We start from the raw sequence: 25,127 nt of genomic DNA, 5'->3' as shown, positions 1-25,127 counted from the left end.
TGTTTGCCACATTTGAAGCCACCTCCATAAGGAGGTTCTTTGATGCTCATCTTCTTCTTTGAAGCAGGCTGGGTGTTGCCAGGAGTTAACTTGTCTCATTGTCAAAGAATCTTTAGAATAATAAAACCATCTGTAAATGCCATATTCTGTAGGTCTCTGAGGTTTTTGAAGACCTTATTTAACTATTTTATCACATATATCTGTAGAATCATGTCTATCTACTAGATCTAGAATATATAGTCTTATGATAAAATTAGACTAATCTGTGACATGAGCATGCTTTGCATCAATATACAAAATTCAATATCATTGAATTAAAAAAATAACCTTATATGTGAGTAACAATTAGGGCCTTGAGATGAGGAGTAGATTCAATAATCTACCTTTTGTTCCATCCTCCCTCTATATATTTATATCTCTTTCTTTTTCTTTTCAGCTCCTATCTCCTTACCTACAAAAGATAAAGGAAAAGCGATACATCTCTGAGTCAAACCTAGTTTCTTCTCTGTAAAAGACCAATAAAGTTATAATGAACTCCCAATAAAAATAAGCATCTGTAGACCAAGAGAGTAAACAGAAACCTATCCAACACCCGTTAGAGGAAATAGGACATCTTTCTCTTAAGGTTTCTTCAGGATGATTTAGGGTGAATAATTCCTTTGAAGGCTCTTTCCCCTCCCTCCCAAAATGGGGAAAGTGGTTAAGTAAGCCAGGGATAGCATTTGTGGTCCATTTTTCAAAAGTTGTAAAACTCCAGGTTTAATAGGAATTCTGTGTTGGACAGTCTGAACTGCTGGACCAATTGGGATCAGAAGCTTTTTACAATGCTGTCCTGTTCTGATGGGTAACAGCAACTGAGGCGCCTGGGGCTGGAACATAGAGGAAGTAGGATGTCAGCATCCAGCTTACTGAGAGGAATGTCTCCTGTCAGGTCTGATCCAGGCTTGGTGCCCCAATGTTTTTTATTCCACAGAATAAAACATACCTAACAACATCAGAATAAATTACATGAGAATCTCAAATTTGCTTCTGAATTTATTTATAATGCCATGCTCTTTTCTATGCGATCTGATCAGCATTATATCAGGGCAGAAAGTATCCCACTGGCCAAATTATATATTCAGTGTTATTTTACTGGAAGTTTTTTTTTTATTATAAAAGGCTTATTAAATATTCAGAAACCATGTGGTTTCTGTTGTATGGTTTGTGTTACTACTATTGTTATTGTTATTATTGTAATTATTATTGTTATTATTTATTGTCTGAGTTACTAAGCCTTTATAGTTGAAATAGGCCTGTGATTGGAGGTTACTGTAGGATTCATGTAATAGATGGTCGGTGTCAACACAAAGCCCTCCCCATGAGAGTTCCTCTACATCGTTTTCATGTGTTGGTCTTTCAATTCAATCATGTGGTATATAAGTTTGTGATACTCTTTTGTCTTCAAATTTTCAATATTTCTTTTCAGAAGTTAAATGTCTAGTCAAGCGAAAGAACTTCCCAGTTAGCAAAGCTGTGATGTATATAAACACAGATATTGGTTAAGGCAGAGTCAGATGTTGTATGCTAAAACTTGGGTTTTTCCCTGTTCTTTTTACATGTAAGTGAGGTCACTGCAAAGATTGCATGTCCTCATATATATTTGCTGAAAGTACTAATTTCCAGGTAACAGGGTTTCCTAGAAGGAAAAGGGTGTTGATGTGTTCATGTAAAGAGTGAAGGAGGTGGGGCTTTACTGACAGTGAGCTGGAGAAAGAATCCATTAATCTGAACAGCTGGACCTAACCTCCTGTCATGTCAAAGAGCAGCAATCATCTATTAAAACAACTTATTTTGAAACATGAATCTTTCTGAGGTTTCTTTCAAACATTGGAAATAAAAAGCACCCTGTGTAACTGCCATTTAGAAATACCGTTCAGGTATGGAGCTCAACCATGTTCATAGCAGCCTTATTCATAATAGCCAGAACATGGAAACAGCCTAAGTGTCCCTCAGTAGAAGAGTGGATAAAGAAACTGTGGTACATATACACTATGGAATACTACTCAGCTATTAAAAACAAGGAATTCCCGAAATTTGTGGATAAATGGATTGAGCTAGAAATGATCATAATGAGTGAGTTAACCCAGAAGCAGAAAGAATCAAATGGTATATACTCACTTATATCTGCATACTAGCCCAAGGGGCATGTCCCACGAAAGCCTTCACTTACCAGGAAACTGGGACAGAGGGGAACGCATCCTATTGGGACTCTAAATGAGAGACGCATGGGAGAACAGCAAAATAAAAGGATCCAGAGGGTCCTAGAAATCTACAAGTAGAACAATATGATAGGCAGATTTGGGCCCAGGGGTCCCGCTCAAACTAAGGCACCAGCCAAGGACAATACAGGAGGTAAACTTTAAACCCCTTCCCAGATCTAGCCAATGGTCAGAATATTCTCCACAGTTGAGTGGAGAGTGTGATACGACTTTCTCACATACTCTGGTGCCTCACATTTGACCATGTCCCCTGGAGGGGGAGACCTGGTGGCACTCAGAGGAAGGACAGCAAGTAGCCAAGAAGAGACTTGATACCCTATGAGAATATATAGGGGGACGTAATCCCCCTCAGGAACAGTCATAGGGGAGGGGAATAATGGGAAAATGGGGGGGGAGGAATGGGAGGATACAAGGGATGGGATAAACATGGAGATGTAACAAGAATAAATTAATAAAAAAAAAAAAATAAAGATAAGACTTGTGTAATAAAAAAAAAAAAAAAAAAAAAAAAGAAATACCGTTCAGAAAATTTGAGGCACCTGTTTGCAGTGGTAGGTCTTGCATGCAGGAAAACTGTCTCAGACCTCATCCTGGGCCACCTTTGGTTCCTCCTTATGGCACCTTGTGAACACACTTGAGGAGGACAAATGGACAGCACTGTGACCTCTACCCAGCAGGGTGGAGTAGAGGTGGCAGGCTCCTAGCCACTGCACACAAACAATCCTGTGCTGGTGATTATTTTTTATTCAATATAAGACAAGAAAAGCAACTGTTTATTTTTTCCTTACTCGATACTAGGTCAAAATTTTCCCTTTGCGTTTTTTCTTTGTAAATGTAGTTTCTCATGTAAATAGGAGACTTGTCTTTACATCTTTCTCATGGAGCCATATGAATTCCACTTTGGGAATATCAGAACATTTCTTCTTTTGATGACATGGGTGGAAGAAATCTGCATTTTGTTATGTGGAACAGTCCAGAGGGATCATGGTGATGAGGACTTTAGTATTGGAATGATAAAGCATAGCTTCTGTGGAAGTCCTATGCAGCAGAAAAACGCAATTACAATTACTTTAAAAAAAACTAATATAATGCTTTCTTCTGCAGCAGAACTGGACTATATTAGTGAATATTTTTTTCAATGAAAGATGGATTTATTCTTGAATCTGGATTTATACGACCTCACCACAATTCCTGTCCACTTTGGTTGGAGAAAAGCAACATGGACATGTTTTTTTTTTCCCTGTATCCTAGACTATCAGAAGGGGCTTTGCATGGGATTAACTTATTTATTTTTGGCCAGGGATTGAATTTTGTTTTTCGTGTGCTTCTTGCTGGTGGGTGCAACAGTAAGAATTGCCCTAGAGTCACATGTTGAAGATGGCAGAACAGCTGTTTGCCTGTGTGAGCTCATCCTGCCTCTCTCCTCTAGCCTTTAGTGTGGTATCAGGAGAAAATTTCTGCCTCCTATCTTGCCTGAGCCTTTATGTATTTGGGGGTCTTTGTGGTACAGCACCTGGTATTCCTTTAAGCAACAGACTCTCATAATAGTCTGCCAGAAGTAATTCTAATTCATCGACTTCTATACTGAGATTTTAAGCAGCACTGCTAGGAATGTGCCCCCTCCTCCTTTACTGTTTTCTTGTAAAAAATGACCTATGAGACTCTTGGACCTTGACATACTCTCATCATACCATGACAATGGCCTCTTCTGATCTTTTACTTACATCATTATTACAGAGTAAAGGAGAGACCAAGTGACATTCATCTTTCTTTCAATTGTCTTCAGCTTCTGGTCCACAGTGGAAGATTAAAGTGTTTAATTGATGAAAGAAGCTGTCAGGTTGATTTGCAGCACCAAGTGCTTACTATGTAAGGCAAGACTGTCTCCACTGGAAGGGACTATGCCTTAAGGTCTGAAGACACTGCCATCACTGGTGGGGCCAGAGATTTCCAATCATTTTCCACAGAAAAGCGTCTAAGGCCTAAGTGCTTATGCCCTGTCATGGTAATCTTTTCTATAGCTAAATGAATCCTTTAACTCTGTACCCCTGTGTATATGCTGCTTACAACAGTTGACTCAGAGCTTATGTGTAGATATTTTTCTCCAGGATGAAAGGTCAGAATCTTGAGATCGAGGTGCCATGACAAATACCCTGACCAATGCTACAGAAATTCAACTCAAGTTCCTGCGTCACAGCTTCCCTCTGGCATGACCAACCACATGTTGACTCTCAGCATAGTATATGACTCAGAAAGATAGCTCTAAGTGGAGTTGTATCTGCCTAGCAAACCCTGCATTTCCTTAGTCTTTTTCTTCATCAGAAACGATTTTTTGCTGTCCATGGTGCTGATGCAACACATGCTACTGAGAGCAGCTACTTCCACCCTTCTTGTTATTGCTGAGTTTGAGTGACCTGATTAGGAAGAACTTGCTGAAGTCTAATCGGTTTCTTGTGTTTGCGGGTCTTTGAAATTCTTGGGTTTGCGATACTATGGCTTTTTACTACATTTGGACAATTTCCAACAGTTATTCATGCCAATACTTTTTCTATTCTCTTGATCCTCCTTGTGGCCTCTCATTTGTGCATCCAATGATGTGTGCACTGGGCCAGCTGAAGATCCTGGATATATCACTGCCCTCAAGTGCACTTATTTTTTTCTGTCAATGTTTATTTTTTTATTAATTTATTCATATTACATCTCAATGGTTATCCCATCCCTTGTATCCTCCCATTCCTCCCTCCCTCCCATTTTCCCCTTACTCCCCTCCCCTACGACTGTGACTGAGGGGTACTTCCTCCCCCTGTATATGCTCATAGGGTATCAAGTCTCTTCTTGGTAGCCTGCTATCCTTCCTCTGAGTGCCACCAGGTCTCCCATCCAGGGGTCGTGGTCAAATATGAGGTACCAGAGTTTGTGTGAAAGTCATACTCCATTCTCCACTCAACTGTGAAGAATGTCCTGTCCATTGGCTAGATCTGGGTAGGGGTTTGAAGTTTATGGCCTGTATTGTCCTTGGCTGGTGCCCTAGTTTGAGCAGGAGCCCTGGGCCCAAATCTGCCTATCATAATGTTCTTCTTGTAGGTTTCTAGGACCCTCTGGATCATTCTACTTTGCCATTCTTTCATGCTTTCTGTCAGTGTTTAAACTGGTATTTATTACTTACCATGTATTTTTTCATTTCGAACATGATACTCTTAATTCAAACACAGGTTCCCCATTTCTAACTTTCTGAACATATACAATGCCATCATAATTTTCTCATGTTTGTTAATTTTAACATCAGTCCTGAGTCTCTGTCTCTGTCTCTTTCATTATGGATTGCATTTTCCTTTTTCATTTTTTGACAGAGTAATTTCCAACTGAATGCCAGAAATTCCTACTTTTAGCTTGTGAAATACTGAAAATACCTGCATTCCCATGGATGATTTAAGGCGTTGTTTAGGCTACAATTGAAAATTTTAAAACTGCTGGTGAATTTGGATCTTGCTTATAAGGTTCTATAGGAAAGGATAGAATACACTCAGTCCATGGCTAATATCCCTTATAATTAAATAAGATTTTTTTTCTGAGTACTTTATCCAGTGGCCCATGTATTGTGAGGTTTATCCATGACACCTGGAATACATACTATATCCATCTAATGTAAGACCCTATTTTCTGTCTCTTGTAATTTCAGGTGGACTTTGTCAGTCTTTGGTGCTTTGCTCACAAACACATGATGAATGGTCTCTGCTAAATGCTAGAAGACTTTTCTGTGTCTACCCAGGATCTTTGGCATTCCGTCCTTTGAACTCTAGTTTTCCTGATTTCAGGTACAGGGTTCACATTCTTTTTTTTTTTTTTTTCATTAAAATTTTTTTTATTATTAATTTATTCTTGTTATATCTCAATGGTTATCCCATCCCTTGTGTCCTCCCATTCTTCCCTCCCTCCCCTTTTCCTCTTATTCCCCTCCCCTATGACTGTTCCTGAGGGGGATTACCTCCTCATAGGGGAGGGTCTCTTCTTGGTAACCTGCTGTCCTTCCTCTGAGTGCCACCAGGTCTCCCCCTCCAGGGGACATGGTCAAATGTGAGGCATTGTTATTCATTTACGTTTCTTTCTTTTTTTTTTTTTTTTTTTAATGACATAGGGTTTATCTGTGTAGCCTTGGCTATCCTGACTCACTTTATAGACCAGGCTGGCCTTGAACTCACAGAGATCCTCCTGCCTCTGCCCCGAGTGCTGGGATTATAGGCAAGTGCCACCACAGCACAATTTTTATTTCCTAATTCAAGTTCCCTGTCTGTTACCAACCAGTTTTCAGTGTTACAAAAAAAAAAAAAAAAAAAAAAAAAAAAAAAAAAAAAATCCCACTGTTCTAGGTATTTATTTTTATTAGATGCCTTTCTTAGAAGACTGTAAATTTGAATTTGTCACTGTCTGGTACTTCTGGTTCAGCAGTTTCTCCACTTTCAGAACGTAGAGTTAGAACTGGAGGAGAAGTCATATGATCCACAGGCAGCAACAAATGCCGCATCAGGTAAGTAGCACAGGGCCACCTCAGGTTGATGTGGATACGTGTAGCCTTTCCAATACTGTTGTAGTTCATGAGACAGTTGTACTTCCCAGCTTTGTGTAGGGGAGGCTGCTGAACCATGCATGACTAGGGTCAAGAGTCAGCCATAGGCTTGGTCCCTCACCCCCTGCTCCTTACCTTTGCCATCTTGTCCCTATCTCCTAGTATACTGCCTTTCCTATCCCCCACATAGGCTGAGGCCTCAGATAGTCTCTGTGTTTATTCTGGGCTGGTTCTTTTTTTTTTTCATCCTTCAGACATGAAGCTTCATACTCTATAATTCAAAAGTCGTCTTCTAAAACTCTTCTTCTTTGCATTTAAAACCTGTGCATTGTCTTGTGACATAAACTGGGGCAGAGATAAGTCACTGTCTTAGATGCCAGGCCATGAGTACTGCTTTCTTTTGTGGACTACTAATCTCCTCTGCTTTTCTTTTATAAGACATAATAACTGCTAGACCAAGCTAAACTCCCTCTCCCTCTCAAAGGTTGTCATTTCTTTCTTCAAGCATAAGCCTTAAATTTCCAAGTTCTCTTACATTAAGAAAATTCAGTTGGGCCTTATGGCCAGAGATTCTCTTTTTTTTTTTCTTCTTTAAACGTATGCTGCAATCATGATGCTTCATAAAATATGGGCTATTATCTGCACATCTCTTTATTGTATTTTATTTCTTAAAATAGGTTGATAATGTTTCTATAGAATATTCATATCTTAATAGGAATTGATCAAATGGAGCTACCTAAAGGCTTAGCTTCATTGCCTTTACAGAAATATTTCTACAATACCACTAAAAAGCTAGATTTTCATAAGGCCCAATTACAAGCAGGCGACTCTATAAACAAGTTGAAAAAGCATTCATTCACATTTTGGAAATCTTCAAATTACTGCACCCACTCATTTTTAATATTCCACCATAAGTAAACTCACTGTTCTGTGAACAAGAATGATGCAACTAATGTCCATGCTGGTTCTGAGAAACATTTATCACTTTGTTTCTGCCGTGATGTCATTACATTTGTCTTATGCTCACGAAGCAAATAATGAACATTTTAAAGTTCTGAAAGTGTTTAGGGCCATTAGGAAGATCTAGTTTGCTAGTCAATTTGTCACAGCCAAAGAGTGATCATGTTCTTCTCATAAAGAGAAGTTACTGTGTCAGACACAGAGCTCTATAAAGAGCTCTCTCCATGCAAAATTCTCCAGTTTTACTTCCTCATTTCTGTTTTGTTGGGTCATAAAAAGTTAAGGACTACTAGGAAATACCAGTAAAATTTGACAGTTGCTATAAAAACACATTCTTAGAAGGCTAGCTTGCTGAGGGTAGTGCAGTGTGGAAGCCATTGTCTTGGTTATTCATGATTTAAAAAGCATTTTTTTGCACGCATGTGTGAGTACGCTGTATGTATGTGTATACATTCGTATGTTTGTGTGAAAGTGCACACAGAGGCCAGAAGTCAAAATCAGGTGTCTTTCTCAGCCACTCTCCAGCTGGTTTTTGAGACAGTTTTTCCTTGACCCAGAGCTCATCAATATGACAAGCCCCATGGGTGTCCCTGTCTCCCAATGTTGGGGACTGTAGCAGCCTTTTTATGAATTCTAGACATCTGAACTCAGGACTTAAGCTTCTGCAGCCACAAGCGACTGACAGACTAAGCCATCTCCCTTGACCTAAGACTGTCTCTGACAAGTATAGACATTTCTGCTCATTTTTATATTAGACTTCCACTTTTGAATGTAATAATGTCAGCATTTGGTGTAATAATAATCTCTAAGAACTGTCTATCTATCTCCTTTCCCCTATAACAGAGTGAATAAAGTAGGTTGTGGGAATGTGCCTGATTTCCACGTACACGTGTATAATTAGCATACATACATACACACACATACATCCATACATGTCTCTGTATGTATGCATTTTTTGAGACAGGGTTTCTCTGCATAGTCTTGGCTGACCTGGAATCGATTTGTAGACCAGGCTGGCCTCAAACTTGCAGAGCTCCACCTGCCTCTGCCTCCCTAAGCATTGACATTACAGGTATGCATATTCGTAAATTCACAGGACATTACTGAGAAGCCTTTTGCTGTGACAGAAGACTGACCTATTTGCCTTGAATTGTTGCAAAGGAAGGGGCTACAATATAATTAACACCCTAGGAGCCAATAGTCTACTTTGTCCATCCAGGATAGAAACCTTTTTTAAATTCTGTCTTCTGAAAGGCCAATAACAACTGTTCTGATGACTGTGGGATGGTATTATGACCACCACTCAAGTTTTTCGAAGCAAAGGCATGGAGTCTTGAAGTGGTCTTTGGCAGCTTTCTTTCTTGTATACATATATTTACATTATCTACTTTCTTCTTTGTCATTGAGATATTTACTTCATTTCTTATGGTGCATCTTTGTACCTGGTTATAAGGTTATGACATTGTGTTTTCTAATTCCTGTCTGCAATCTAATGTAGACCTGACAAGTGAAAAGTCATAGTTCTTAAACTTTATCTACCTTTGGTAAGTTGGTGAGTTAAACTCTCTGACATTTCTCTCCCTCCTAGTTACTAATCTCTCCTTTGTTGATAATGGAAAATTTAGTAAACAAACATCCTCTGAATGTGTGGGGATAGGTGCACAGTGGGGAGAGCTGTGCTGAACTAATGTGCAGATTCTCATGCTGAGAGGAGCATAATGTGACTGCTGGAGGTCATGGCGTCATGTCTCATGTCCTCCACTCCTTCCATTATGCGATCTGAGGTAAAATTAAGTTGAAAATGTAAAAATAGTAATTTAAAAAACTCTATAATTTTATACCTTTAATTAAGTCCTGAGACACTTCTGATTAGCTGTCCATATTACCCTGGTTACTCCAAGACACAGCAGCTGGTAAGTAACAGAATATTCTACGTTGCAGGAGGATACTGTGGACCCAGGCAGCACTAGTGAGCAGTGCTGGGCCTAGGCACTGGGGAAACTGTCACTAGTCTGTGACTTCTCATTGTCAATTTTACATTTAAAAAAAGGCAGAGCCTAGTGAGATGGCTCAGTGAGTAAAGGCACTTGCTGCCAATCCTGAGGACCCAAGTTCAATCTCTGTGACCCCCATGGTGGAAGGAGAGAATCAACTCTTTCAAGTTGTCTGACCTCCACCTATGTGCATTCATTCTCATTTTCATCCCCCCCTCTGTCTGTCTCCCTCCCTCTCTCCCTCCCTCTGTGTGTGTGTGAGGGGGAGGGAGGGAGGGAAAGGAGGAGGGAGAGAGAGGTATGAAAATATAGCAAAACATGGTGGTATTAGAATTAAATAATCACAATCAAATGAAGAGTCATACAGTGTGAGCCTCTAAGGATGGCCTGGGAATAAAACGTGTTATAAATATATAGTGATACGCTAAGAGCCAAAACTGGTAGCTGTGTATAGAGATATATGGACAGAAGCGGCTGGGGTTAAGTGCTAGTGTTTCAGAACTTCTGCTGATCTAAGGACTGGCAGGACAGTCAGTAAAGCACAAGGAAAAAAAAAAAAAAAAAAAAAAGGGAAAACTGTGTCATGGCTTCAGCAGTTCAGGGTGTGACAAACCAGACCACACCCCTTCTAGAGACATGTCTGTGCTCAGCAATGTGCTCAGCAAGGCCTTGCAACATGGATAGTGCTTAGTGATACCAACTGTACTCTGGGCTTAAACATGGTGCACTGCTTGGCATAACAACTTTCTTTTCTCTAGATACTTTTTAAAACATTTTTCTCTTTATTACTAGGTTTGATGACAATGTTCTTTGTGTAGTTTCCTTCTTTGTGTGTGTGTGTGTGTGTGTGTGTGTGTGTGTGTGTGTGCTTGGACTTTTCTAACTTCCTTGATATGTAAATGAATGGTTTTCATTAAACATGAAAAACACTCACTTTATTTATCTCTTCCCTGCTCTCTTCCTTGACCTCTTCTTTTAGTGGAGATCATTACACACACCAGCCTATTGGCACAGCTATGCCTACATTGTTTTCCTTCTCTGTGCATTTCATTTTCAATAGTTTCCTACACTGTCTTTAACTCCATTGAGCTTTTTTTTTCCCCTGTTGCATTATTTAGCTTACCATTAATTCTGTTTTATACAGTTTTTAATTTCAGACATTACTTTTGGGAGGACCCCAGAGATCTGATTTAGGTCTTCTACATATCTTACCCTAACTTTTAGAACACATGAAATACAGAATTTAGGTGAAAAATCTTTACATTTAGCGTGTAGTATCCAAGACATTATCCACTTTTAAATTGTTATAAGGTCATGGGAATTTCTCAAGGAACATGAAAAGTAGTAAGAAAGGAAAGCATACTGACAAATACATGAAGTAACTTCAAACCGTATCTTAAAATGGCACATGCAATTTGCTATTATTGAAATCTTTATGCCTCAGGTCAGGCTCAACCCAGAGCCCCATTTCTCATGCTTGTCCAGTTAGTGCATTGAGGACGAGACCCTGGATGGATGGGGACTGCGAGTGTGTGCGTACTCTCATTTAACAGACAACTTCTTGGCCTATTACATTGTCTAACATTTTCCCACCCACTGATGGCCCTGCATGCCACAGAGGGAGACAATCACAATGGGCTCTGTTTAAGAAGTGACGTGACACACACAGAAGAGCTATAATTTGCCCAAGCTGCTCATGCTCAGGAAAGATGAGGCCAGGCTAGGTTTGAACTGTGATTTTAATCAAAGCTTTTGAGACTATGAAAGCTTAGAGCACGGTCAGATCTGAGGACTAGTTCAAAGGAGTGGCTTCCATGATTATGCTCTTCTTAGCCATGGGATGTTATGTGCTGGCCTTCTGAAGAGTCTGGCTCTTCTTTCCAAATTTTTCTCTCCAACATCTGCTTGGAAATGAGAGACCACTTCACTCAGAGCCCAGCCTGCCTTGAATTCTTTAAGCACTGGGCAGGGTGAAAGAATCAGTTCGTTCCTCCCTAAGGTCTTCAAGAGAAGAGGTGAGCTTCTCCACCCACCAGCAATGTCAAGAGAAGTTATGATGGCTGGGCCCAGAGGGCTATGGTGTCATGGGTGAGGAAAAAGGAACTGCAAGAGCTCAGACTATAGCAACTGGAAGGAGGGATGAGGGGGAGGGAGAAGGCAGATGCTGGATTGTGTGAGTAGAGGAGCTGTGAGACTGCACCATGTGCTGTGTATTTCTGGTGCTGAGATTCTGAAGAATACATGTGTCTACATGTCAATGCTAACATGTTTTTAAAGAGAATGAGTGTTAGAGGACAAAACAGATTATGAACATTCTAAACTCACGCACTGGTATTAAATGGATGGAACATGATGGGCCTACTCAAAACTTTTTGATCTCTTTTCTTGACATTTCCCCTGTGCATCCTCAGCATTCTCAGGGACCATACTCTTTTACTCAACAAGAAAGACTGGTGCATGTAACTGTTGGTGAATACACCAATGGCTTCTTTTTAATAAGGAGAATCCTCTCTACCCAGAAATGAAGGGACGATAATTTTTTTTTTTTTTTATGAAAATCAGTGAGGAGCAGTATCTGTTTGCACCTTGAAGGAAAGGGGTCTCCTTCTGGTCCTTAAACTCATGCATTTACTATTCCCTTTCAGAAAGTCTGTGCTTTAAAAGTGCAGGGGTTCTTGGTTTAAGGACCAGGAATCAGCACAACACTGTTATATGCTCACATGGTTTTATAAAAAGGTGTTTAGTTTTACCTCCCTTGATGATCAATGATAATACTTTAAACATCAACATATTAAAATAGTTCCTGAAAGAGAAGCAGGTTAGCTGTCCATGTGGAATGATAAGCATTTTTGGAGGCTGCACTCTATCTATTCTCTTATGTTCACAATGGTCTTCAAGGATGCTGGAGTACCCTGAGGAAAAAAGGTTAAGGGCAATCTAAGTCCAACAGATTAATATAACTGGTTTTTCTCTAATGTCCTAAATTACTTATTAGAACTGCATTTCTCAAGCTTTATTTGTATCATTTTTAAGGCTTGCTCATATTCCAGATTTTTTTTTTTTTTTATTGCAATGAACTAGCCATACCTTCCAGCTCCCTGCAGCCAAGTTCTGCAGGGCGCCTGCTGCCCCTTCCAGCGTGTCTGGGTTTGAGCACTCAGAGAGCAGTGTGAGGTAGGGTTTGACTATGGATGGGTGCCACAGCATCTGGATCCCTTTTGGTGGTTCTGCACAGTCTGGAAGAGGTCCTACTCCATCCCACTGGTGAGAGAAAAATGAGAGAGTAAATATCTTTAACATCTTTATGCATTGTGATACTGCCTCCTGCACAAATCACAAGTAAACACAGATGCAGACATCATAGTGTTTGCTGCAAACCAATGGAGCCGAGAGGTCAGCAATCTATGAACCACTAAAGAATAGACTTGAGAATGAACTAAGAACAAAAGTGGAGGATGATCATACGTGAAACAGAGATGGGTAGTTTTGGAGTGGTCTTATGCTAAGATTAACAAGCATGTGCTTTGTTATTGGCATAAAGGAGCCACTGCATGTAAGTTACAACCTATCCAACCCAATGCTTTTACTTCTTTTCCATAATTGTGATAACTTTTGGGAAACTCTGGTAAGTTTCCATATAACTTATGCCTAATGTGGGTTCCAATAACCATCACTGCTTCTAACAAACAAGTAAAAATGTATAACGGAGAGGAAAAGTGTTACATTTAGCATATGCATTGACAGGAACTGTAGGCAAATGTAGCCCTGGCTGTCCTGGATCTCACTGTGTAGAACAGGATGGCCTTAAACTCACAGAGATCTTACCACTTCTACCTCCCAGATGCTAGGATTAAGGACATGCACCACCACACCAGGCAGCAAATTTAGATCTTACAACTACCCTGATAGTTAAATTTGTTTCCTATTAAATATAACAAGTAATAAGAGAAATTTTGACTAAATTAACTGCAGATTACTTAAAAATTATGTCTTATATTTACAAAGAAATCCCAGTTCACCAGTGAAAATTATAGTCACGAGGATGGAAGCTACTTGGATAAATGGAAACACAAAAAGTTAAGTGAAAAAGTAAAGATCAGTGTGGGTATTAGTGTTTTATCCCAAGCAAATGCATTATAAAAGCTCATAACAATCGCAAAAAGCATTAATAAATAAACTCAATTATATTTTTTATATACCATATAACTTATCATTCTTACTCTTAAAAATAACATTAAGGTAATTATACTCATCTTTGATCACATAAAGCAGGGAGTATTGGTCAAAATGTGATATATACTAAAAAATACTACATTAATTCAGTAATAATTCACAGACAAAGCAATTCCTTTCAAATTTAGAGTAGAGACACTAAAACTATTTGGTTTATTGTATACATTAATAATTACATTAAAATAAAAATAGTTGATACATAGTATTCTTACCTACTTCTTATGTACATACATGCATCTTCAGTTACATCTATAGGTGAACCAACATGAAAACCATACTATGTTTCAGAATCTGAGTACCTCCACTAGGTGTTTAAATTTTTATAAGAGGAAGATACAGGCTTACCTTACATACTAGCTACGTAAAAATGGAAACATCGTGAGAGACACTTCAAAGTTACTTAACTCTCACAAACAGTTTAAAGAAGTTCATTAGTTGCCAAATAAAGACAAAGCACCCATGTCTTCTCTCTCTCTCTCTCTCTCTCTCTCTCTCTCTCTCTCTCTCTCTCTCTCTCTCTCTCTCTCTCTCAATTACGCTGTAGCTTGGTTTAAGTCAAGACTGTGGCTTGGCAATGAATGTCATCCCACAGATGGATGCTGGCTAAGCAATAAAATGTCACTCCTAATTAGTGTGACACTCAGTCTCAACCTTGTAATAAGGGCATCTGAGCATACAAGGCTTCTTGTTCTTTTTATCAAGACCTCATCTTGACTATGTTGAGATGCCTCTGAGTCTGAGAACAGCCACCCACAGAAGTCTACACCTTCTAAACACTAGAAAAAAGGCAAGGCAGCCCTACTGGCTTGTTGTACTAAACAGAAAGATAACAGCAGGGAAACAGCAGCCATCTCTTGTCGCTTGCCTACTCCAATGATGAGCAGGCATAACACAGGCTTCTCAAGAGTTCAGTCTGGCATATGGAGTCTATCCGGTAGTACAACAAGACATTGACAAGAGGCTTCATTTGTCTTTTGTTTGTTTCATTTTCTGGTTTGTCACCTCTTAGAACATCTCCAGCTATTGTTTTCACATAGAGGTCTACTAATATTCACAGAAATCAGAACAGAAAATTTCAACTGAGCCTGAGTGAGCTTTGCCTCTGTGAGAGCTAACAGGACAGCCACACATATACAGAAGACATGTTGGCATGCTTACTCCGGAGTGTGGCAGCTTACACATATGGGGGATGACAGCTGCATTCTCTCTGGCTCGGATCCAACGTGTTCTCTTTTCCCTAACTTCTGCTCTATAAAGCAGGATAAATGATTAGATCACTAGATGATTTTCTTCTGCTCTGACATGTCATCTATGTAAGCCTTAAGTACCTTTTATTACCATCTTTTCTTGGCTGCTTCAGAGGGAATCTGAAGAAATAAAAGGACAATTGACACGAATGTGAATGAGCTTTGATGGTGACCAGGGGCTGGAGTTCAAAGGGGGAAATCTTTGCTATTTCAGGAAGTTGATGAAACCCACACATGTTAAATATTGAAGAAAAAGAACCATTTCAAAGCCAGTCAATGTAACTAACCTTTATCTGGGCACATTCTCCGAACTTTTATTGAGCCAATCAAAGGGAAAGCATCAATTTCCCATTAAAAAAGAGTTGGAAGCATTCTTTAAGGATGGCGTCAATACACGTGACCTTGTTTAGCTAGCTAATTGACGTCAACAAGGCGCAGGTCAATGTTGGAGTGGATTTAATGGATGCACGTGAAACTATTCTATACGTAGAAACAAGTTTTTAAATTTTTTCTTTAGATTTCCATTCATGCTCACCGTATTTACACCATTTCGACATCTTTCCCTCCTCCAACTCCTCCCACGCTCCCCCACAGCTCCCCCTCAAATTCATGATCTTTTTCTTCTTTATTATTGTTGAATATGTAAGAATGAATATATCCTGTTAAGTCCTATGTGTTTAGGGCTGACCACTTGGAATTAAATAACTAACCAGGAGGATTGTCCTTAAGGAAGACTGATTCTCCCTCTCTCAATAGCCACTAATTGCCTGGAGCTCTTTACATAGGGGTGAGGCCTCTTGAGATTTGTCCCATCATGTCAATTGGTGCTCTTGCTTAGGTGACTGTATTTTTTGAGATTTTATAGGTATAGATAGCATCCCTATAATGTGCAGTTGACAGTCTCTCCTAGTGGACGCTCTAGTCTTCTCATTCTAACAATCTTTCTGCCCCATTTTCCACAATAGTCCCTGAACCATAGGTGCAGAAGTGAGGTGTAGATATGCCAACTGGAGATGGGCATCCCACAGTCACCTGTTCTCTGTGTTTTGACAAGTTATAGATTTATGTAATGGTCCCCATTTGCTGAAAAAGAAAAGACCTTCCTTCTTAGAAAAATGAGTAAGATATCTCTGCATATAAGGTTAAGTATTTAGAGTGAAGTTAGAAGTTAAACTGATTAGGAAAGAGACAGTAGTATGTTCACCTCCGGGACCTATGACTTCACCAGCCATAGGTGGTTGGCTGCATTTACAAGACCAGGTATGAATTTCCTCCCATTGAACAGGTTCTAAGTCCAGTTAGATAGCTGTTGGCTACTTGCAAGATATACGTGCCACTACTAGACCCTTGTGGACATCTTGCTCTGCTGCAAATGGTTGTGGTTCATATTCTTTAAATCTGGAAGGACTACTGATTGCTGTTCTCCTTTGGCATATTCAGAACACCTTTAAATATTAAGAGAGCCAGTTCACAGAAAGGATCCCTTTGGGCCAGTTCCACTGACTTCTCCAAGTGCTATGTCCGAAGTGTGTGGTATCTTCAGCAGTGTGATGCATGTTCATACCATACATGAACAACAAATGCTGACAGGTATGTAGAGGAAGGGGGGGGGGACATTATATACTGTTGTGACTGCAAACTGGTTTAGCCATGATGGACATCAGTATGGAGAATTCTCAAAAAGCTAAAACTAGATTATATTGTGATATATAGTAGTAGTTAACACTTCCATATATTAGTACTGTATGTGTACCATTTCTCCCCTCTCTTTCCTCCTTCTAATGGTTGGTTTCTTGAACTTAGCCATTCTGAGTGGGGTAAGATGTAATCTCAAAGCAGTTACAATATATGTTTCCCTAATTTCTAAGGATTCTCAACACTTTTAAAGATATTTATTACCTATTTTTATTTTATCTTTTGTGAATTCTCTGTTCAGAACTGTATCCCTACTTTTAATATTCGGTCATTTATTCTCTTGGTTGTTTTTTATTTGTAAATTCAGGATGTTAATACCCTATCAAGTGCAGAGAACTCTCGCCCACTCTCAGAGCTTTCTTTTCAGTTGACAGAGTGTTGTATTTGCTGTACAGAAGTTTTCGGTTTCATGAAGTCCCATTTGGTAACTACTGGCTTTAATATCTGAGCAAATGGAGTTCTATTCAGGATGTCATCTCTTATACTTATATCATATAGAGCTCTGCCTAGGTTTTCTTCTAGCACTTTCAGGTTTTACCATAAAGGTCTTTGATATATTGGCAGTTGATTTTTGTGTAGGGCGACACATATGGGTCTCAATTTCATTCTTACACATGTGGACATCCAGTTTTCTAAGCACCATGTTGTTGAAGACACTCTCTGTTTCATCAGTGTGCATCGACTTTTAGCATCTTTGTCAAATATCACATAGCTTTCTGCATTCATGGTTTGGTCTTCCATTTTTCTTTTGATCTACATGAGTTTTTTTGTACCACCACTGTGCAATTTTTTATCACTATAGCTCTGTAGTGTACCATGGATTCTGGGAAGGCAATGCCTTCTGTATTGTACTTTTTGCTCTGTATTGCTTTGACTATCTGGAGTCTTTTGTTGTTCCATATAAATTTTAGGATTTAAAAAATTTTTTTTAAGTGGCAGGAAACAAAGTCAGCTTATAAAAGTCAGCAGCCTTTTTATTTTCTAATAACAAATATCCCAAAAAAGAGATAATGAATGAAAAAACTTTCCCACTCACAATAGCTTTTAAAAATATTGGTCACTAACCTGACCAAGGATGTGAAAAATCTCTAATGAAAATATCTACCTGAAGATAGAGATTGGGGCAGACACTGGAATAGAGAAAGACCTCCCATGCTCATGGATTGGAAGAATTAATATTGTGAAAATGAAAAATTCTGTCAAAAACAATATACAAATTCAACAGAGTTCCAAGTCAAAACACCCACTCCACAGAACTGGAACAGATTGTTAATGCTAATATATTCCTGAATAACGTTTTACAGATGTCTATAGGATTTATGACTATTTACAATAAAGGTAATATATCATCTATAAATTTAAATACATGATATTTCTCATTTTTACAAAAGTGGTAAATTGAGTGAAGGAAGTGGCACTTAATTGGTTTTGCAGAGTTTGTTAATTTTGTTTTTGAGACAGAGTTTCCTTATGTTATTCAAGCTGACCTCAAAGTCCTTGGGGTGTCAAGTCCCTGAGACCCTCTAAGATGGCCTCAAACTTAAAATCACTGCTGCTTCCACCTCTTGTGTGTTGGGATTACAGCCACCACAAGCAGCCCAAGGCTAATCTTTAACAGCTGTGTTGTTCTTAGAACAAAGGACCCAGTTCACAAACCTTGAAAATACTACACTCTTCTCTATATCTTCAAGACAGGTTTCCAAAATTATTTTAAGACTTTGAAATATGAAAATGTAATGAAGCCAAGAGAGAGGACTTTCTCCATGATAGGGGGAACTACCAGGAAACAAAGTGTTTGCAAGATACCAACAAGGATTAATAAAAAAGAAAACAATGGGAAAATAAAAAATAAATAAAGTTACTGCTCATCAAAAAAAAAAAAAAAAAAAAAAAAAAAAAAAAAAAAAGACACCAACAAGGGCAAGGACTGTAGAGCACTTCCTGATTATATTATCTGTACCACTGGCAAGATAGTAAACATGTACATGGCATGCCGAAGAATTGAATCGAGAAGAATATATAACAAAAGAGAGGAGAAAAAGACGTGTTGTTGTTGGATAAAGCTTTGGCTAGGGCTCATCTTGTGCCAGACTTGGGGAAATTTCGGTGAAAGCATCCCTTTGTCTTCACGGTTTCCCTCCTCAGACCTGAGAATTAAACTAAGAAGTAAACTAAGTATTCCAGTTTGTACAACAAATCTGCTTTAACATGTTACTTTTTTTTTTTTTTTTTTTTTTAGTAAAAAAATAGTTAACCACTGGCTTAATTTTAATATAACAAACTTAAATTTTACCACCATAAAAAATAAACAAGGGACAGCATAGTCTACACTTGTAATCCCAGAATTATAGGGGTTGACGTAGGAGACTGGGAGAGAAACCAGAGGACTGTCATGAGTTTGATCCAGTCTGGGCTACATGGTGAGTTCCCGCCCACCATGGGCTTCAGAGAAAAACACTGCTTTAATCTATTGTTTTTCCTTAGTAAAAATGAATTTTAAAATTCTAGCACCTTTGGTTCTTAAGTTTTATCCCTTAAATGTTCAAATTATTTTTTGCAGTTAAGCAGGAAATATACAAGAAAATGTGTTCCTTATTTATTTTAAAATTATATTTGTTATGTGTGTGTGTGTGTGTGTGTGTGTGTGTGTGTGTGTGTGTGCGTGCATGCACATGAAGTTCAGGTGCATACCATGGTGTCGATGTGGACACCAGAGATTACTCCCGGGAGTCAGTTCTCTGCTTCCACCGTGGGTTCTTGTGATCACACTGGAGGCAATAGCCTCCATAAACAGAGTCACCTACTTCATCCGGAGAGTATATTTATACTTAAAGATCCTCTAATGCACTGGAATCTAGGATCTTGCTTATGTATTCACAGTTCAAAAGATAAAGGATTAAGTGGGTTATAACCAGAGACTTTGAGTTTTTTTTAATAGGACAACACACTAAGCGCTAACAAAACAGAATGTTCAATAACCAGCTAGCTGCACAGTGACTTCTCGACCATGAAGGTCTCTTGAGGACAAGCCTTGAGTGGACATGGAGGGCTATTTTTGCCACCCTGGCTAGTACCACTTTCAGTGGCATGTTACTTACACTTTCCCCACGACCTTCAAATATACAAGGCCATGATGAATACCAGGAGAAAGTCACTTATTACATGTACTTTAAAAAAGTGCCTAGAATGAAAAATAAGTACTTTCTCATCAGACCATCAGATGGCCATGCACAAAACATTTTTCTTTTTTCTTTCTTTTTTTTTTTTTTTTTTTTTTTTTTGGAAGAAAAGAGAATTTTTTAAGCTGCTTGAGTTATAAATTTTGGTGGCAGTGCCTTTTGCTATGGCCATTTTTTGGTGGCGTGAGGGTGGGTGATGACACATAGTGGCTTTCGGAAGAAAAATGTGTTCGTGAGGAAACTAACCTTACTCACTGTGTCAGTGTGTGGGTCATACATGCTCAGGTGCCGTTGGGCGGGAAGAATAACTGCCAGTGTTCTGTAGCACAGCACTGTGACGGGAACTGACACAAAGAACCTAGGGCTTCAAAATAGCTAGTAGAAGGGTGTTGGCGATTCTGTGGTAGAATTCTTGCCTGACAAAATAGCTAGCAGAGATGATCCCCATCTCCCCTCCCATCAGAACCCACAACTTTTCTATTTCTTGCTATCTAAGGAAAAATAATAAAGCAAAACAAGATGAAGCAAAACCAAACAATCTTGGACAGAACAAAACAAGCTGAGCACCAGGAAGGCTGGCACGGCAGGGCCGACCTGCAATCCCCACGGTGGCGAGTGGAAGCAGAAGGGTACAAAATTCCAGACAAGCGGCAGCTACAAAGTGAGTATGAATCACTGTATGAAAAACATGTATTTTCAATGAAAGAAAAACATATTTTTAAATGCTTTAAAAGTAGCTGGTAGAGAGGAGCTTGCATGTTCCCAACATGAAGAGATGACGCGTGCTCTAGGGGACGGAATGCCATTCGTGTGATTATTGTAACTGTCCCTAGGGACGAGAGTATTACGCTGTACAAGCACCAGACTCCATACAGTTGCTGAGCATCGGTTGGGTCTGGACTCTATTTAAAATGTTTCTAGTACGGTTAGGTCGAGGATTGAAAATAGAAGTTATTTGTCCTTCATATGAAGAGAAAGAAGTAATTTAGGGATTAAGAATCAGAAATCAATAAGACCAAGTAACAATGTCAATACAAAGTACAATGGGACTTTGCAGCAGGGCTCTAAGGAGACTGTCGGGGTGGGGCAATTCTCTTTATTACATTCCAGAGTGTCTGTGAACATGGAGAACTGTGGACCATTTCAGCTCTTCTTTACCAGCTCTCAGTGCCCCCTGTCTGGTCTCTCATGCCCTAAGCTGTGTACAACAGACTTGCTAACAAATAAAAACCATGTATCATACTGGTAGAAGGATCCCCCATCAAAGGAGAAGTGCTAGATAGACTGGCCTCTTCTCCCCAAAGTGTCATAGCCTCGCTCTTGTCTCAGCCAGTTAAATTTATGCTCTGAAAACACATTTTCCTGGTGAGTTGTGTATAAGAAACACAGTCAGCAGAGAGCCCAGAAGAATGTATCTCTAGTTCCTAGATTTCTCTACCAATTAGGGACCTGCAGCCATTACATGTGCACAGGAAAACTACCAAAGAAATTCCAGTAAACTAAAGAGGCGGGGATGGCTGTAAGACAAAGGGGCTGCGTTTACAGCAATGGAGGAACAGTCTGATTTGAAGATCCCATTTTCCCTCCCCAAATATAAAATGGCAAAGTAAGTTAGTAGGCAGTGAGAATGTTTTCTCAAGCTGAGTTTGATTTAAGAGGGCTGCAGTCTGGATGAAATGCCCCAGGAAGTAACAATCAAATCCCGAGTTCATTCGCTGCCATTGTGGCAAGGCATGCTCTGAACAGCAAAAGATGATTTCATCTTCAGTGTTTCCTGACCACCCCCCAGCCTTTGGGGGATGGGGGTGAGGAGGTGGCAAGACAGAGGAGACAGGGATTTAAAAATTCTAACTGTGAGAAAACAGAAGACAAAGGATACTCCATGCTGTCTCTCTGGAATTTAAAAGCAAGGGCAGCTCAGTTGTGTGAATTTCTGCAAGGGCTATGCAGGGGCTGTGGGGTCCAGCCGAAGCTGGGAAGAGTTCATAGCTGGTTTTCCAGACACTGCGCTGTCCCCACGCTCTGCTTACAGATAATGGGAAGAGGTTTGTGGCTGAGAGACTGGGTACTTGTGTCAAGGAGGACACAAGATAGGGGTTTTCTCTACAAAGCATCAGGACAAAGAAGTTCCATGACAGCCCTGTTGCTACATATCCTTGTATGGTCTGTGCGCCCACCCCATGGGGGTTTGGGCATACATCCCCCGGGATGAAAGATGTGTTACTAGGTTGACTCAGCCTCACTGGACTCATCCGTGCCCTCTTTCCAGTGTTGAGAGCACTAGAACAACACTATATCCCCCCCCCCCCCCCACCGAATTCTTCTTGGGCTCCCGGATTCAGACGGTCTTGCTCACTAGAGAGCTGTCCCTTTCGAAGGGGCAATGAGCAATATCTGGAAGGAGTTTTTGGTTACTATAACTGGTGAAAGAGATGCATCTCCTGGTACAGCCTAGGGATGCTGATAAGCACTAATGCACAAAATGTTTCTAGTGCAAGACCTGGAAACCCCAGTTCAATAGGCTAAGAAACCATTTTGATGTCATGGAGGGGTGAGCAGTAAGGTACAACTAGGCAGATTAAATCAGACATGTTTCTCCATCTGTGAACTCAATAACCGTCAAGAGTCCTTTCCAGTGCTATAAGAAGTGATGAAGAAGGAGAAGAATCTCGTGCGTGGATGGAAGCCATGGGGCTGTGCAGCTGATCTTGGGAATATGCCACGTGCTGCTGCTTCTGGGACACTAAATATGGTGTCTTGAGTCAACAAGATACTAGCATATGGTGGGGTAATAGCAGAGTGAGACAAGGCTGCAGCCAGCAGCAGGAGTGACAGAAAGCAGCAGATGGCTAGAAAGGAAGTGGTATCAAGCAGCAAAATAAAAATGTGGTTATTAATAAGAAACGGAAAACTGTCTGGAAAGGAGAAAGCAACTGTGACATGAAGATAGGAAAATGTAAGGCCGTCGATAATCCCATGAAGGACAGAATGTCTAGGTGATTATATATGTAAAACAATCTATTTATCTATATTTAAATTATCACATGCAGAGTAATTAAGCCAAATACTGGGGGCTCAGTTAGTGTGTTCAAACATGAGAACTTAGGTTTGGAAATCCAGTACCCACCAAAAAAAGCCAGGCATGGCGGCACCCACTTATAATTCCTACACCGGACAGGCAAGGATAAAGGATGTCTGAAGCTGGCTGACTAGCTGGTCTAGCAATATGGGTGAGCTACAGGTACAGTGAAAGACCCTGTCTAAAGAAAGGGAGGGGTACAAGTGAGAAATGAGTGGCATCCACATGCATGTGTACATACACTCATATGTGAACATGCATCTTTACATGTGAACATGGTCCTATTTACATATGCCACATACACGCAAAAATAAAAACTTGTTTGTGTATCAAAAGCTTGAAGACATTCATTTGGTCTAGATGGCTCAATGGTAGAGAATAAATGTTAAAGGTGTGATTAAAGACGTGGGTGAGATCAAATTGCACAGATATTTACTGCAGTTTACATCAGTAAAGATGTAGAAGCAACCCAAAGTTCCTATAAGTGAAGGCTTGGGTCAGCATACCATGGCATGAGTCCAGGATGGGGCTTTTGGTAGCTTTTCTGCTTTCCAGCATAAAGGGCTATTTGGAGGAAGGAAACAGGCCATGCTGTATCAGGTGAGATGTGGCTGGCAGTAGAACAGTGGGCTTGCCCTCCCTCATTTGTCTCTCCATCACAGATGTGGCAAGGCAGGCAGTGGAGAGGCCATGGGAGTGTAGGTAAGAAGGGGCTTCACTCTTTGCAGGGAGCTTATCAACAGGGAAATGAACAAGAGTTCCATTATGCCTACGATTCATAGGTACTGCTGCACAACTTAAGGGATGATACTCCTCTCAGAGAGATCTCATGCCAGACCCACTTAACTTTCCATCGCATCCCCCTCTTATTCATTAAGGCAATGCTGAAGGGCTGTTTACCCAGGATCCTAACTGTTCTAGTGAAGCTCTAGATTGCATGGCACTCTGAGAAGCTGGGGTGCGGCTGTGAATCATGGGCCACGTAGATGGCATCAGTGATGTGTGCAGCTTCCAAGTGGGAGCCCACAGGGAAGGCAATGCTTGTTTTCTTTCTGTTTCTGCCTGTGGGCTTGGACCAGGAAGAGCAGGGCAGCATCCTAAAGATAACAGCTCTGGAAGATCTGCCCCTGACAACTATAGGGTAATGGTCTGCACTGGTGGGGACTTGTGTTTCTGCATCCGAATGGTCGGACAAAGCTATGGGTATGTGTAGAAAAATATCCAAAATGATGGGTGCTCGCCTATGAACTGTAGTTGAGAACTGAAACAGACAAGGCTGCTGTGCATGTATGTGTATTTTTCTTGTGGTGTGGTTCTGTTTTGCGCACATGATATTTACTCATGATGGGTATATATGCAGTCATCCCTTAGTGTCTGGGGGACATCACTTCCAGGACCCACAGCAAATACCAAAATCCATGCTTGAAGTTGCTTTCAAAAATGTTGTAGGGTTTGCTTACAGCCTATGTTCAAATTCTATTTGCTGTAAATCATCTCTAGATGACTTATTGTATATAATATTGTGAAAACTGTGAGTACACACATACTATACTATATTATTTCAGGAATTATTTCAAGTAAAAAGTCTGAACGTGTTTGGACCAGACCCTTTCCTTAGTATTTTGTCTATAGTTGGCGGCATCTGTGGATGCAGAATCCAGAGGTGGAGGCCTCTTAGATTCCTTTTCATAATTAACAATTGGTTTGTCTGATAGAAAACTTTATCACATGAATTCAAATCTCCAATGCAATATTGAACGAGTAATAAAATTCACATTTTCGCCTTGAGATATTGCATGCTACTTAGTATCAGAGTCTCATTTTTCAGGCCAATTATCACACATCTGTCAGGCGGAGGGGCCCATGTGCCATTCAAGAATACCATACCAAGCCCTCCAGGTTAAAGTAATCTTTT

General features: G+C 40.0%; 1 protein-coding gene across 4 annotated transcripts in view; it reads right to left on the bottom strand.

Annotated features, from left to right (window-relative positions):
* Positions 1-25,127, bottom strand: part of Ctnnd2 (catenin delta 2) — an 843,915-nt gene that overhangs the window by 111,521 nt on the left and 707,267 nt on the right. For all 4 annotated transcript variants that reach the window (XM_051151017.1, XM_051151020.1, XM_051151018.1 and 1 more), the window contains one exon: positions 12,867-13,040. In XM_051151017.1, coding sequence (XP_051006974.1) covers positions 12,867-13,040 — 174 coding nt within the window. The remainder of the gene's footprint in view (positions 1-12,866; positions 13,041-25,127) is intronic.

This window comes from Acomys russatus, chromosome 9 (genome assembly GCF_903995435.1).
Source record: "Acomys russatus chromosome 9, mAcoRus1.1, whole genome shotgun sequence".
NCBI classification, from domain to species: Eukaryota; Metazoa; Chordata; class Mammalia; order Rodentia; family Muridae; genus Acomys; species Acomys russatus.
Note: the sequence above shows the minus strand (reverse complement) of the source record. Positions and strands in the feature narration are given on the sequence as shown.